The sequence below is a fragment of the Zootermopsis nevadensis genome, unplaced genomic scaffold (assembly GCF_977971745.1).
Source record: "Zootermopsis nevadensis isolate Lab colony 2312 unplaced genomic scaffold, Znev_1.0 Znev_ptg000068l, whole genome shotgun sequence".
NCBI classification, from domain to species: domain Eukaryota; kingdom Metazoa; phylum Arthropoda; class Insecta; order Blattodea; family Termopsidae; genus Zootermopsis; species Zootermopsis nevadensis.
In genome coordinates this window covers 3,625,280-3,642,177 of record NW_028259199.1, presented here as the reverse complement: position 1 = coordinate 3,642,177, position 16,898 = coordinate 3,625,280, and the positions used below count along the sequence as shown (strand labels likewise).

Below are 16,898 nucleotides of genomic sequence, written 5' to 3'. Positions count from 1 at the left end.
CAATTAATTGCTTTAATTAAGGTTATTATAGGTTATAATTTAATTTGAATTCCTACTACAATTTCTTGTTCATCTGATAAAGATAATTTGGCGAAGTTTGTTTGTTACTGATCGATACGTTTCTTCGGTGCATGTGGATGCCCTCTCCAATTGAACTCTGATTAATCAGAGCCAATTTATAGCAGTTATGTTGGTGCAACTTGGAATCAGAAGACTCAAAATACAAATTGCAGTATTTAACAGTGCTTTAAAAATTTTCACGTTTTTATCTGTGACGATACAAGGGGAATTCAACCCAACATTCCTGTCCTCAGATTACATTTCAAAGTATCTGTGATAATTATGAAACATGTTCAAATTTTTTAAAAACTGGGCTGGCATTTTTAAAGCTTTGCTTGTGTCCGTAGAAACTTCTTTTTACGAAATGCTGCTTTATGATGAAGCAAAGGAAATACTCTTAAATCTCCCTTGAGTAAAAATTACGTCTGATAATTACATCTGTAACTATAAATAAAAAATCATTATACTATATCTGGGTTCAAAATAATCTGTTGAAAAAATATACTGGAAACATATTTGTGCTGAGTCAACTTCATAGCGTTTTGAAAGTCAGCTGTATATTACAAATTATATTAAAACATAGTGAAACTATTATAATATGTGTGGTAAACTTGTTTAAGTACGCACCTTAAATTCTGAATGAATCAAATGGGGGTGTACATACTCGTATTAATATTGTTTATACTTTTTCAGGTATCTTTTAAATTTATCTTAATATTTAATCTTACATGGTGGTGGCCTGCGTACAATTGCATCAGAAGATGAGATAGTAATCGAGTCTTCTGTTGTTTCAACACGTCGTGGTACTAACTTCGTCTAGCATTAAGCAGCTCAAATTATTGCTATGAATGAAATAAAGTGAGATGGGGTGCAAACCACATCTCACTATAAAAATTAGCAAGTCACAAAACGTTAAAAAGAACTCAATGAATATATGGAACAGCACTAATGTGCCTGTTCTTATCCGCAGTTTTCATCACAAGAAAGGAAACTGCTCTGAGTTGAGATTTTATATTCTCGCAATACGTACATGAGTTTGCTACCTTCATCATCAGTGTAATAAGTATGATAATGAAGGCAGCATGCTCCTCTGAAACACTGGTCAATATCTACCAGACTACACATTCGCAACATCTCCGAAGACGGTCAGCCATCTTCTTGCTCTGAATTATTACGGTACTTAAATTAATGTCCCCCTCGCTTCTCTATGAATTTCAACAAACACACTGATGTATGTAAACTAAGTGTCCTGGATAATTATGTCCATAATAATATAGATCAGCTCATGATTGTGCTCTGTATCACAATTTTCTGTTTTCATACCGTGCAACGCTTAAGTTATCCTTCAATCCCTTCTGGATCATCAGAAGCAAGTTCTAACAGGCAAGTTGCCTCCTCCACGACTCTCAGTTCTTTCAAAGCCCTTGCAAGCCGGGGCTCTAAGTTCGATGGGGATCGGAATCTCTGGAACTCGAGCTGGACTTCTGCAAAACATAATAATGCATGCCATTATAACAACCTATCAGGGTTCTCAAATTTGTAAACATGGTTATACTGTCCTCATGCAGAGAAGTGGCAAAATCTCTTATGAGCTCTGGTGAAGGGTCTGGCTAAAACAGGTATCTCGAACCTGACCATCAAGAAGAATAATCAGGCTGGCTTGCATTATAAGAGGGGCAGAAAGAGGAAAGGTTTCCTCAAGAAGGTTGACTGAAAAACTCTGTTGCTGATTCAGCCTGGGACCAATGATGGGGGCTCTGCTGTTCAAGTCAGTAAATTGCAGAGGGAAGCCGGAGATATCCAGCTGTCAGCAGCCATGGATCCACCGGCTATGCTCAGGTATGGTGGTCATCAGGACATGGGCATCACTGTGGAAGTTCACGGTCAACGGTGTAGAGTGCGGAGATAGAAACTGATGTGTTTCCTGAAGAGAAAGGCATGACACCTACCTATCTTGAGCAGCAGCACACTTATGTGTGTTCTTGAATGAGCTAAGGAATGGCTCTGTGGCGTAATTTCACGGATAAATCACTGGGAGAGAGTCAGACTGAGAGTTGTGAAGACTGGATCAATTCCAGAACTCAGAAAAATTTGTGGCATGGATCCCTGGGAAACCAGTGCAGATGGCTACCATGTTTATGAGATTACGACAGCAGAATTCAAGTCTGAGGATAGGCACAGACAAGTTCCCCAAAAAGGGGTGCACTCACCTAGCTTTGAGAGTGTACGATGATGGTATTTATGCTGTTCAGAGGCATGGACAAAGGGGGTCGGTGGCTCCTTCTTAGTTATCTGAGAATGGGGCTCTCCTTCCTACAGATTAACTAGCATCACAGCAAACTGGGCACTCATAAACTCAGTGAAAAATTGACTGCAGAGCATACAAGTATATCTCTGACACAGCAGCCATGATATTGACTGTACTTCTATAGGAAGATCCATTTATATACCTGACTCAACACCAATGGCAAGGGTGTTCTGCATACTTGCTCTGTGACTCAATCAAACTGCTGCTGTCTATGTTGGCAGACATAATTAACTACTGCAGGGAAAGGCAAATGGCCTTATTAATCACAACAAGTAACATAGAGAAGTTTGGTCACCAATCCTAGAGCACTACTGGAATACCCAGAATCCAAAAATTTACAAATATTAAATCAAGGAGAAAGGTTCACCTTCCTCAGCAATAGAATGCAGGAAATAATAGATTTTAATCCATGTGAGATAAATGGATGGTGACTCAGAACGATCTTTATCATGTCATACGCATGTCATCTTTAATCTCAAGGGAGAGAACAAGGAGTAGGTGAACTACAGAAATTCACAGACCACCTGATGGGCCTCCTATTGGGAGGAACTACAGTCGGTTTCTTGGTCACTCTGGTATTCTGGAGGGTACTGCAATAGCTGTGGAGTTTCTTCAGGAAGCCATTCTCTCTTCATATGAAAATAACCATCCCTTATCAGACCACCAAAAGGCAAGACAAAGGTTTCCTGTTGCAGAGGTCTATTTGGCACTAAAAACAAAAGATCTTCTGTCGTGGTATCAATGACACTCCACAAAATGCTCATTAAGCAATGCAGAGACACATATGGGCCTTCTTTGCTTCCTTCCAGTGAAATGCTGGAGACTGATTTCCCTGTCTCTGAAGTGTTAAATGAGGAAAAGACTGCATGGTAATAACATTCCACATGCACAATAAAAGTAAAGCCATCCCATTATACGCCATGTAGGTCACTTGGGGGGGAGAGGAGGTACAGCTCCTAATTCTTGACCTCAGCACTAGATGAGGGTGAGTGGTCAGCATCACGACCCAGTCACACCACACTCCGAGGAAGGGACCCCAGTACCCATTGGATACGAGTCTGGGTGCAGAGGCTAGAGGACAAAATTTCAGTTGTCCAGCCCTTAACTAGTCACAGCTCATTCCATATGAAGAATGACAAAGAAAAAGCTATTTAAGGCAATGCCAATTGTGATCTTCTGGGTTGTGATCCCATACGGCAAGTTTTTACCAACATTTTGGAAATGTTCATATAGTCTCCATATTCAGGGTTGATACAAAACTAGTTGTTTGACTCTGCATAGTGTTGCCTAACTGTAGAGGTTAACAATATCAACTTTCAGGTTATCACTGTAGTAAAGATGTTGACTGTGGGTATGCAAGTTACAATGCAGGGGCTGTACTGAAATACTGGATTTGTGCCCATTATAATTGTTAATGATACTGACATATTTAAGACAAGATGCAGCATACCAATTTACTGTTAATCTGAATCAAAGCACTGCTCTGAGATATATTAAGTAATTTCTTAGTAGGATTTGAGGTTCTAATGGCAGTGTGAACGAAGATAGTTATCTTCTGGGTTGAGCACTGTGTAGTCAGGTAGACATTTACCAACGTTTCAGAGGTCATACTCCATTCACGGTCCAGCTCCTATAAACAGCACCACTCACCCAACTGGCACATTCATCGCCCTGATGACAGTGGCAGTATGACCTCTGAAACGTTGGTTAACATCGACCAGACTACACAGCGCAACAACCCAGAAGACAGAAATCTTCATACTCATCGCCCTGATGATGGAGGCAGTATGACCTCTGAAACGTTGGTTAACATCGACCAGACTACTGAGCGCAACAACCCAGAAGACAGAAATCTTCAAGATACAAGCTCCTTCTTCTTCACTGTGTATTATTACCCCTGCATAGATCATCCATCCTGTAAGTAAAAATAATATATTATGATATTAAAAGGAAACACTGTCTTATAGTTAAGCAGTGTTATTCTACTGACGAAATAAGCAACAGAAACATGTGAACTATCTATTTGTTAGCTAAACAACCAAATCATGCACACAGCAAGTGCTGGCACACAATATAAAAAAAACAGACTAGAATTGTATTCTCGTGAGCCTACTGACAAGGCAACACTTTTAATGCTGCAGAAGTTAACTATTAATCTGTATTTCATGATAACAGGTACACAAACTTAGTCGGTAAACAACAAACTTTTAAAACTCTTAAAATGGCATTGCAGGGGCTGGAAAAGATTTACCACTCACAGAATAGCAAGTATAATTTATGCAATATAAAGCATTAATGTGCACACATGCAGGCACACGTATGCGCACACACAACATCCTATCCAACTTCAAACTTTTCACCAAATGTAACAGCAAAAAAGATTAAATATTCCAAGAACCCTCCAACCCAACCAGACACTGAAGATGAACGTGGTCAATACAGAGAAGAGGCTTAGTATTCTATCTTGCTCTTAGTTTATTTAGTACCTGTGTATTGTAACATCCCCATGGGACTGAATGGCGGATACGCGTTGTGCGGTGAGGAAGATAAACTGGAAGTCTGTCTTCTGTCGGGGATGGTTCGATGATCCTTTGATGATTCATCATATCCTGAAATATAAAATATTTAACTAAAGAAGCAACAAAAACCTTAAAACAAGGACTTACAAAATCACCTATGAAATGCCAATGTAAGGATAACATTTATACAAAGCCTACTCTGCTTCCTATAAATCATGTGGCCTATTTATTCGTTCTACGTGTCGTCTGGTGACGGCGTAGCTTACAGTTCTCATACAATTTACTCTGAATACCATGCATGGCACAGGTCATATTTGAGGATTATGTCTACGATACCTCAGTCTTTGTGGAAATCACTATATTAAAATTAAAATTAAAATATGGTGTATACAGTCACACGCTAAAGTTAGAAATGTATTCCGACTATGAATTTGTGACTCATGAATTCAGAGTGAAAAGCAAACTAGAAGGGATTTATGTACAATGATTCTGTCAAAATAAATACATTAACATCATCACACAATTCTGTTGGCCATACACATTTGAAAATATGCAAAATACTGGGCAAATAAATTGTAAAATATGGTACAAAAATCGATAAGGTGTAACAGATACAGCGCAGAATTGAAACAAACAAGGCAGAGTTACAAGGGAACCAGGGAGATGCTGGCAAGGTGATGAGGCTGATAAAGGCATTAAGATACTTAATCCATGAAGACGAGAAGGTATAAATGAATGAGAAACTGAAAGCCACAAACAATCATTCAAGGCAGAATTGGCACAATGCCTGTACCAAGTACCACAAACTAATTTCTAGGTAACAGAAAACAAGAACAATGGCGTATGAACAATCTCCTGTAGGCATGATGTCTTCTACATGAGGGTCATTCATAGACGACACTTTCACTTCCAATGTCTGTTTTTGGTGATCAATCTTAATTTCACCCTGCAATCAACATTTGCCAAAATCAAAGTCTCTGAGGAGACACAAACACATTACAAATTAAAAACATAGTTAACAGAACACATAAGAGGCCACAAACATCAAACATCTGATTCAGCTTTCACTGTCAAACCCCAAACACTTTTGCCTACATACGATTTAATTTACTTCTATTAATTTTTCACTTAAAATTAAATATCATCCCACCACACGTCTGACAATACGTTGGATTTGAGAGAGACTACTTGTCCATAAAACAGAAAAGTTGAGAACTACTGTTTTAGAGAAATGTTCTGATTCTTACTTTGCGTCCGCACCCTTGGAGCAAACTCTCGAAAAGGGACTTCACTTGCAAATCAATCATATCACGTGGTTCGATCATGTTTTCTAGATCCTGAAACATACAAAACAGAAACTAAATAACCACAAAAGAAACAGTTCAAATTCCTGTAACATTAGACAACAGCTACTACAGTCTTCAAAAACGCAAATCAAAATACCTGGTAGGGCAGGAGTACCTGAACAGCTGCATTTTCACCTTATCCAGCGAAAAATTATTAGCCACAGCTACTAGGATTCATACTACTCACGTAACAAATATCAACAATTCAGAGGAACATACTGCCTCGATATTTTCAGCCCTAAAGATGGAAGCAGGACGTTCCTCAGGAATGTTGGTATTTACATACAAATCCACATGGATTTACAACCCACAAGACCAATATTTACGGATTAACAACAACGGCTTCATGAATTCATATTTAACAACTTAAACAAATGTTTAACGAGCTAAGAAATGTATGCACAGCGTAACAGTGATGGTCCAATGTCTGTGATGTCAGTTGTCTGGAATCAGTAACAATTGATCCATAACCACTGTGCCCCTGCCAGCAGCTTCCAAAGTCTGATTTCTCACTCAAATGAAAGTAGCATTTTTTAAAAAATGTGCATTTCTCATTTATAGTACCACACCAAAGGAGTTGCACAGAAGTGGCACTTAATCATTGATTGCAAATGACACCGAGTTTATTACTTTCACTTACGCCAAAACTTGATGTAGCAACTTCCAGTACAAAATTTACAAGTGTAACTCATACTATTACAAAGATTTAACAAAATGTAAGCAAGCACGATAAATATGAAGTTGATGCAATGTTGCAATGTGTAGTCTGGTTGAAACTCGCCTACATCGCAAAGGCGCTTAATGCCTCCGAAACGTTGGTAAATTTCTACCATAACCTAGAGGACAAGTCACCTGATTTCTTGCTGCTTGCACATTACAATCTGCACAAATATAAAACATTCAAATACAATCTTATTCTTCTTCAGTTGGTGGACCCTGGCTTCCTTACATACAATACAAAATTTCCCTGCCTTCTGTTACTTCCCCTGAGTATTACAATTTTTAATAGTAAATGAGTAGTAATTTTTCTGGAATAAACACAGCATAAAACAAACAACCATTGCAGCAGTGTAGTTACCATGTGCTTTATACACAGGAGGTCCCTGGTTCAAATTTCAGCCTGGAGACCTATTATCCTGAGACTTCCCTCAGTCCCTCCAGGCACATCCTGGGTCAGTACCTTAAATTAGGTGAGGACAAGACAGAACTCCCTCAACACCCTTTCCCATCCATTATATATCATCTAATGCCATAAAGTCTTAACTAGTAGCTAATGACAGTGGCGAAAAATAAACCACAAACAAATAAAAATATAATTTTCAAAGCAAGTGACTTCCACAAAATCCGTCGCCAACGGCGTATTTCCCGAAAGGATAAACAGAAAGTGGGGATGAAGTTTGAGTTTCTCACAGAGAACAGGTGAGTATCAAAGTCATGGAAGAACATATTTCCTCCAGTATGTTCCTCCAAGACAAAGGTACCCACATGGCATTACAACTAGCAAGATCAACATCGACAGAAAATTGGGATCTCAAGCCAAGTTAATTGTAAATTTGTCTGAATAAAATAAAACTGGTACTGCTGTTCAGTCTGATATGCATTCACTACAGCGCAGATGCAAATAAGTGCATTACACAATTTAATCATTTAAAGAGAAAATTACAGCCATCTGAATTGTAAAAAAGGTTGTAACATAAAACTCATTCTATTGTAAACATTAATCAACATTTGAACAGAATAACAACCTCTTTCTTAGAGTTTAAAATGGTAGTGACCTTTCGTTTATGTGACATCGACTCTGCACATGTCCTACCTTCCTTGCTTCCATAAAGAATTTGTACTTCTGAGAACTGCTACTGTTTAGGAATTCCCGGACATCTTCCCGATTCAGAATTGTCACGGGATTGTCAAGTTGTATGTTGAATGCTGAAACAATTTTGTCCAGTTCTTCTTTTTTCCTGGAAATTACTTCACCTGCAACAGGAAACAAATGAGAAATGATATATACACAGTAATGTAACCCACTGACCCAAATGTGATCAACTGCTACTCCAAACAAACTATTTCATTGAGACGGTCGGGACCTGGTGCCAATTTAACGAAGATGAAAGGGTAGGCAATGTGCCACTTACAGAAATCTTCAATATTTAAAAGCTGTAAATTTTGTAATATAGTAGAGTCAATCGAGACTATTAGTTTGAATGGAGTACAGTACATAAATCTTGTAAATCAACCTTCACCCAAGTTATTAATTCAATACATCAAGTAACGTGAGTTGAAATAAACTGAAACTTCCTATATAATGCTGTATATGGAGGAAGACCAACAGGACTCTCAGAAAAGAAGAAGCCTAATATGACACTTTTACGCAATTTCAGTAAAATGGGCCTGAAATCTGCGCATCTTTTTAAACAGCCAAAAACAGAACATATTTGAAACAAATATGATGAAACAGACATTTACACATAATCAGTGTGCATGGTAAAATGCCCTCTTAAAACACATATACAATCAGGAAGGGGACAAGTCATATTTTATTTACAAAAAACTAATTGTTTAAAGATAACAAATTTCTTGTTGAGAGCATCCAATATCTGAGATGAAGGAAAAGCAGAGGGAAAGAAAGCCCAGTACCTTCTTCTGACTTTATTTCGTATGTGCCGTGACCAGTTGCATCGAAGCGTCTCCTTACAATTATATGGTCACCATATTGTTCTCTCTCGTAATTAAGGCGACCAGTATTCTTCAATGTCACTTCGATGGTAGCAGTGACTTTACCCTTCTTTATAAATTCTGGAAGAAACAGGAACAATTCTAAAATTCTGATACACACACTTAATCTTCCTTCCAATATCATATGAAATAAAATTAAAGTTTCGGACCAAATCCACTGTTCATTCAGTATTAGGTTAACTGAGAGGATCCTTCGCAATTCTCATGTTCTCTAATTCAGTCATTTGGGCTTGATGATATTAAACATCACGATCTTACAAAATTTACTTAATGGGTTGGCAATAAATACCATGGTATAATTTTTTTCATCAGTGCAGGAATGGTAAGTCATGGTAGGAGAATATCCAGCGCACAATATGCTGGATCTTCTCTGCCCCCTGAGTTACCAAGCTCACACACGTACACACTATGAATTATTTTATATAATCAGATTAAAGAAATTTAAAAACATAAATAATATGTACTGGGAAATTAGTTTTAAGGGAAGATAAGAGATGACAAATTTCAGTTCATTACCTGTGTAGACTGTACACTCAGACTTTTCAGACTGGACTAAATTCAAGCTAGATAAGCAAAGACTAAACCTATGACCTTAGCAACTTGTTACAATATGTTACCTTTCAAAGAGGTTCCTCTCTTAATAGCTCTTGGGTTACCTCCCAAACCAAGTACAAGAGCATAAACTACTGCAGTCTTGCCACTGCCATTCTTCCCAAAAACAAAATTACCTCTTCCGTTCAGACGAACCTCCAAGGATGAGTGGCACATGAAATTTGTTATGTATATTTTTTCAATGATCCCAGATTTTGGTTCCTGTAATGTCAATATTCTTTTAAAATAAAATTGCAGTAAACTCTACAAATGAGGCAAACTTGTCCCTGAGCACCAGAACCATGCTAGTTCAGTTGCAACACATCAATCACATCTATAATAATCAATCTTCAGGGGCTCCTATAATGTACAAAGTTCCACACTTTTCTGTCAATTCATGACACACAGATTGAAACTTCAATCTGCAGTACAACAAAAGTGGAACTCCAAGATCCAAATTCTTAAAATGTTCACACATGAATACACGACTTAGAAGAAACCCAGGCACCAAAACAAATATTTAGTAACATGGCAACCTGGTACATATTATAATTTATGCTCTGCGTGTGTAATCATGTGCCTATAAATAAGGACTCATATACAGTATATATTCACGCATGTACGCGCACACACACCAGTTACATAGAACTCACATTTGAGGGGTGTCCACTAGAACTGGATTCGTCTCCGTCATCATCTCTTCGGAATTTAGAGGTGCTCGGTGCATCGTCTGATTGTCGAACTCGCTCATCTCGACTGCCAGAGTTCTTTTGTTCAAGTGAAGCTCCTTTCACATTAATTTTTAAAGATGACCTACAGAATCAGAAACATGTGAGAACTACATCTTTACTTCTTAGATAATTTCATAAAAATGTAACAAACTTAATTTCACAGACTTCAACACAACTTACATGCATAATACCTTGTCTCATATAAACCGTACTTCTTGAATGAATTATCCTAGGAATAAGATAGAACTTTCTTTCTGCTGTTACGTCCTCCCTTACATCCACACTAAGTAACCACATCTAAACAATTACTCACAAAACACACAAAATATGTAGCTTAAACTCAAATTTTAAATATTTCACGATACTGTATCACATCACTACTCGCTTACACAGGCCCCCACCTGACTCAATTCTCATTCAGCTAGACACTAGATGTACGTAATTTTTAATAGGTCTTATTTCATAAGGAATTCAAGAATAAACAAATATGCAATTTCCACATTTACTTCTAGTCAATCAACAAAATCTGGACATGTGAAGGCCAGAGTGAGCGAGCAATTTCGCATGAGATACGGGTCAAATGCCATTTTTAGATCAATGAAATCTAAAATCCTACAATGAGCTGGGTTTATGGCTTGAAATAGAAATCTAAGGAATTCACACTGAACATCAATTTGGAAGGCACGTACTTGGAGGAGCTGGTAATTATATAATTCCCCGCGTTACATGAAAACCGAAAGTTTATTGGAGTTCGCTCGACTCGCCACCAAAGTCAATTTCCATTTATGCCTGTGTCCTGCCAGCGGTCTCCTTACTTCAAACATGAGGTACACATTTCATATACCTCCAATGCGCGCTACATGTCTCCTCCATCAAGCCCTCCTAGATTTTATTATCGTAACAATATTTTTGAATACACTGGATACTACGTGCAGAACGTAAAGCCTTTGTGTTTGCATTTCTGTACAAAAAAGTGCTCAAAATCGTTTATATCGAGGGGAAAGTATGGAATTTGACATAAACCGACCAGTCCAAAAAAGAAATATTAATTAACAAGAAACAGAACAAGGGGGAACAAATTACAAAATATTCTATCAACTGGTTTCAAGGCACACATTTCTTTCTACTCGGATCCCAAATACATCCATCCACACTCAATTCGACTCGAATGTAGAGAAGTTTACACAGCCCTGTTTTAGTTGCAAAGAATAACAACATACTAGGTCTCTCTTCACACACGAACATGTTTTGGTCATTTAAAATTACGTAACTTCAGTATCGCAAACCAGACAGCGTCGAATGACAGAATAATTAGTTAATAATTAACCGGAAAGTATTCAGGATGGACGGCCAGTGGCGTAGTTTAAGGTACCATCCAGGCATCTTCCTGGAGATACTGAGGAAAATCATGAAATACCTCCATCAGAAAACACGGTCTTTGGGCTGAGAACAGAGCCTCACAAATACGAAACCCGAACTGTAATTATGTGACTGCGATGATGTTCTTTGTCACTGAACAAGTAGACCTATTTTCTATACGTGTTTGAGGATTCTTACGTTAGTTAGGGAAAATTGACTGCATAAAAACGTAACAAATGGCTGCTCAGTCAATATGTTCTTGAAGAAAGGTACATTTATCATTAATTATATTACAAAAATAACGTTATATAAATCAATAATGGACTGAATCGTTTCCTTGGCTTTATAAACTCGTCATTAAAGAAAAACTAAGATGATTTTGGTAAGATCTGAGTTCCCCACGGCGACGAGTATGATGATGGGGGCACAAGGATCTGAAACGGCGGTCAATATCTACCAAACTATAAACGGCTTCCGTACAGACTAAACTTTTAGACGACTAATAGTGCCTTCCACTGACGTTAAATTGTTTCGACGGGTAAGATCGAGCGAGTTCACCCGGTGACTGCCACGACTGCACACTGGCCGGCAGAAAAGCAGCTCATTCATTACAATTGCAGTGCCTAATTGGGCACCTCCAAATACAAATTAGAGAAAAATCCGGGCCAGCCTTGTGACATATTCTGGCCTCCTGACGATAACTGACAGATACAATGACCTGAATGTTAACGCCATCCGCAAGTTAAATATGAACTCGGACACGCTGTCAAAAATGTATCCCCTTTTAAACCGTTGCTCTAACACTTTTAAGTTTTTCATTCGGGCTACTACGGCAACCGCTGCTCGTTGTTGTCCCCATTTTAAAGAAGAACAATTAGGATTCTCTTACCTCGAATGTGACTCCGATGCAGTTCGAAGAGCCTCACACAACAGTTAAATGGAGTATTCTAATTGTGACTGCGCGTGGTACGTGCAGCGCGTCCTTCGTTCGCGGATGAAAACGGCACCTGATGTGGAGGGCAGCTGCTAATACTTTAAAGGTTGCTGTGTATGCGAGTGGAAATGTATATGGATTCTGAAAGACTAAATATAATTAATTCATCAACACAAATTACAGGACAGAATTTAGCAATTAGTAAAACTCTTACTGGTGAATACCATAACATAAGTGTAAAAGTTTCAACCTGTAGTTAATATCACCTTAGCTGTACACGCAGCCACGTTGTTCACGATATCGCAGTTTAACAGCTTTCAGTAGAGGGACAAAAATGTTTGGTACTGGTGAACAGTTGTAATTACAACTAATACTTTTTCTGCAATGTCACTGACAATTAAAAAAACTGGCACAAGAACAAATATAAATAAAAGCTTTCTTACTCAGACTAGTGACAGAGTCCTCAAGCAATACGGTACGATCCCTAACTCACAAAGCAAGATGCAATCAAGCCATGGCCAGTGCATGCCTTTCAAATTCCAATGCAATGCCAAATGTAGCACGACTTTCAATAAAAGATAATCATCACAAGGCACAGAAAGTATGATCCCAAAATCCTAACAAGCTGTCTTTTTATACTAAAACACATAAGCTCCATTAGGCCCTCATGCTATTGTCATTAAAGAAAAAAGTAACCATATTTATTCCTCTGTTACTTTAAGAATGCTTTGTCATTTTCGAGGAACACTTATCATAAACTGGCAGGAACATTGTAAATTATAAATTGTAAAGAATACAGCAATACCCAGAGGAACTGAGGAAAATAATGAAAACTGAAAAGTTAGGGTATCAGATTTGAATCCTGAGACTATGGTGAACTGGAACGAGAGTAAAAGAAAGCAACTGTGGCATATTTTGTTATATAGTTCACTGGAATGATGAGAAAACCTCAGTCTTGACACCTGTAACCAATTTCAGGATGTAAGCCACATATAGCGGTATAAATTTTTCCTATTAATTATAGTTAATACATTCATTCATCAATTTTTAAAGGCAGATATTCCTTTTTTATTGCTACATATGTAAAAATTAATTTCATACTAATTTAGAGAAAGATTATTATTGATATGGTAACGTGATACATTCACATACTAAATAAAACCTACAAGTAAATATGTAATACATACACATTTAATAAAATGAACACTGCTAATTTGATACTAATTAAAACAAATTATATAAACAACAAAATTGTTATTCTTTAACCCACTGCTCCTCAGACTGTACAAGAAGAAAAACACAGTGAAATGTCACCTGTAATTTTAAACTGGGTTTAAGGCCCCACAAACTACTGTTTAAAATGTTTTAAAAATAAATTAAAATGGTGGCATTTGACATGAATATATGACGATTCACTTGTGGGTACAAGTCGATTGCTGAGGTACCAACTGAGAAGCTACAGAATTAAATATGCTATCCTGTTATTTCTGTTTCATAGAGATCCTTGTAACAGCAAAGAGCATTCTCAGATTTTTTTGTTCAATATTTGGACCAAATACGTATGCTGCAGGACCCTTGTAAGGGAGGGAGACATTTAGACAGGGGTAGGGGTGATTTGACTGAAGAGTATCAATGGGATTAGCAGAGCAAGGTATTGTATCACCTGCCTGGAAAGAGTAGTAAACTATAGCACATCCCACAGTACTGCAGTATGATACAGCTTGCTTTTATGATATATAAAGAGTTCAATTTCTTCCCAATAAAAAATGACAATCTCATAAACTCGTGGGTATTTTAAGTATAGAGCAGAAGTCTGAACTTCATTCCCTCAAATATATACACAGAGTCATAATGATATAAACAGGGGCATTTTAAACTGCCTTTAGACTGTTTTGCCCGATTTTGACATTCTGCAGGAAAACAAAATTCCTTTTAATTATTCCAAATTGTTTGAAAATTTCAAGTCAATCTTAGTTAGAGAATCCTTTCCTTAAAGTGGATGATTAGGTTAAAAATTAATCTTTGACGTACTGTTAAGCCTTAGAAGCATTTTGGACATACACTGTGCTATTTGTCTGAATATATAAACATTATAACAATATCACGACACAACAGGACCATATAGTCCTATTCAACCAACCAAACACACACAAATTAATGGGACACTCAACCCTTAAAGCTTAGGAACATTTGTTCACACAGATCAACGCTTTTATCTTCCAGTAACCGAGACCTTCAACAAAATGATGGACACCAAGAGAATTCAATGGACGTCATGGTATTGGCCAAATTTTATTTTAGATTTTAATTGCATTATTCTTATTACCAGCTGCCGTACTGCCACAACAAGCTGGTTCAATTTCACTGTCAAATGAGATTACTTCATCAGAGACACTCTTCAAAATTAGATGTTCTCTATTTCGTTCCTCAAGTTTCAACTAACCGTAACTTCAATACATATGTCAGTTTCTGTAAACACATGATACAGGTCAGCATCTGTATTCAAAACTTTTAATAGTGCCCACTCTAGTCTAACTCCCCCCCATACACATTCACTGTCTCATCTACTACAAAAATCACGCAACTACAAACAATGAATGAAGTATTATTTGTTGTGGCAACATTGCGTGTTTCATCTAGCTTACATTCAGATGTCACTGAATGCACAATATCATCCCCATGTGATCTTTTGGTAAAAATAACCTTCATAGGGTTGGTAATCTTAATTTCAATTTCGGAGTTGTGTGTGTGTTTGCTTACAGTTCAAAAAAAATATATTCTAATTCATATGAAATTTAAAGTGCTTCTTCCTGGAAACCAAGAAGATATTTTAGAAAAGTCAAAAACTCAGTCCTGAATTTGAGTGCTGGTGATGGCGATTCCTGTTGCTTGGAAACTAGGACAGTGCCATGACCGAAATTGCTTCTATCAATGAGCAGACCACAGTAAAAATGGCTGCAACTCCAAAAACAGAGATACAGGTGAGAAATGGCCAATGAATTTTGCTTACAAAACATCTTGTTCATGCTCATAAGGTTCTTTTACATGCCATAAAACTATGACATGAGACCGCCGGCTTTACTTCCCCTCTGAAGGAAGTTTTATCATCCTTAAAAGTCCACCGACCTCGGCTGGGTTTGAACCCGTGAACCTTGGGTCCAGTGGCGAACGCGCTAACCACAAGTCCACTGAGGGCAACTTAAAAGTACAATAGTCAAAACAAACAGGTAAGCAGATTAATACGGAGCAATCACATTATTACACATTATCAGACTTTCATTTCATCATGCTGACTTAAGAAGCAAGTAATGAATTCCCTATTTCTACCTGCTGACTCAGACGACTCCACCTTGATGTAATAGCCTCCACATCTGATTTCACTGTCTGTGACATGATGCCATCATCCACAAAATGACGTCCAATATCCTGGATCTTGGCCAGGCGAGCTTCTGGATGATTTCGAATGTAGTTTTCAACGTCCTTCAAAAGAATTGCTAAATCATTTACTTTCACAAAAGATAAATGTAGCTATGGTGACTTCGAAAGCGATCCAGGAATGACACTTTTTAGGATATAAGGCAAAAGACCGATCATTTGCAGGAATTCCATAATCTTCAAACACAACTCCATATAAATTGTTTGTTCTTTAATGTGTTTACTCATCAAGGAGACGTGCAGAAGACTGAAATAAGAATGATAACCTTGCAAGCTACCCTGAAAGACCATTTCCTCAGAACTCACTCTGATCCATAAATTTCAACAAGAGATATGAAAAAAAATATAAGCCAGTTCAGAACGTAACTGCTACATCGCTGCAAATATGGAGTCTTCTCAAAGGTTTCAAACTCAGTTATTCTGACCGAGGTTTTTTGTGGGGTCTCCTTAGTATTTTCACATAAATGCAAGAAAACTGCCCTAAAGTAGACTCTCCCCTCAAAACTACCCTACTCCTATTCATTCAGTTACGACGGAAAAAATGTGTTAATGCCTGCACTCATCATCTTCAGAGTAAATAGTCTACATGCATTATCCTCAGAAGGTAAATTTCAAATTCACTGAATATGTAACATTTGAGGTTTCCACAGTGACAAATCCAAAGACTGATCACTGGTAAACTTATACCAGACCACAGAAGACAGCCATCTTATGTCTGGTCATCTGACTTCGGTGATTTCCCTAATCGCTTCTCTAGTTTGTCCAACCAATCCATTTCTTGGGCAACCAAAGCTGATTAAGGAAAATTCTCATATTTTATTCAATTACAGAAATTTCAAAAAAACAAAAACAGATGATAGCTGAAAATAAACTATAAACTCT

At 37.6% G+C, this 16,898-nt stretch overlaps 1 protein-coding gene across 17 annotated transcripts in view; it reads right to left on the bottom strand.

Moving 5' to 3' along the window:
• LOC147871082 (structural maintenance of chromosomes protein 6-like) overlaps window positions 1-16,898 on the bottom strand; it is a 47,326-nt gene that overhangs the window by 13,986 nt on the left and 16,442 nt on the right. For 6 of the 17 annotated variants that reach the window (XR_015532832.1, XR_015532827.1, XR_015532828.1 and 3 more), the window contains exons 5-13: window positions 15,909-16,061; window positions 12,537-13,543; window positions 10,211-10,370; window positions 9,584-9,779; window positions 8,868-9,026; window positions 8,047-8,207; window positions 6,135-6,224; window positions 4,855-4,977; window positions 1,384-1,544 (exon numbers count right to left, since the gene is read on the bottom strand). Coding sequence is in view for 11 of the 17 variants with exons in the window: in XM_087341307.1 (XP_087197433.1) it covers window positions 5,648-5,833; window positions 6,135-6,224; window positions 8,047-8,207; window positions 8,868-9,026; window positions 9,584-9,734 (747 nt within the window). In the remaining 6 variants the exon portion in view is untranslated. The other 11 variants (XM_087341307.1, XM_087341311.1, XM_087341310.1 and 8 more) reach the window with 7 other exon arrangements.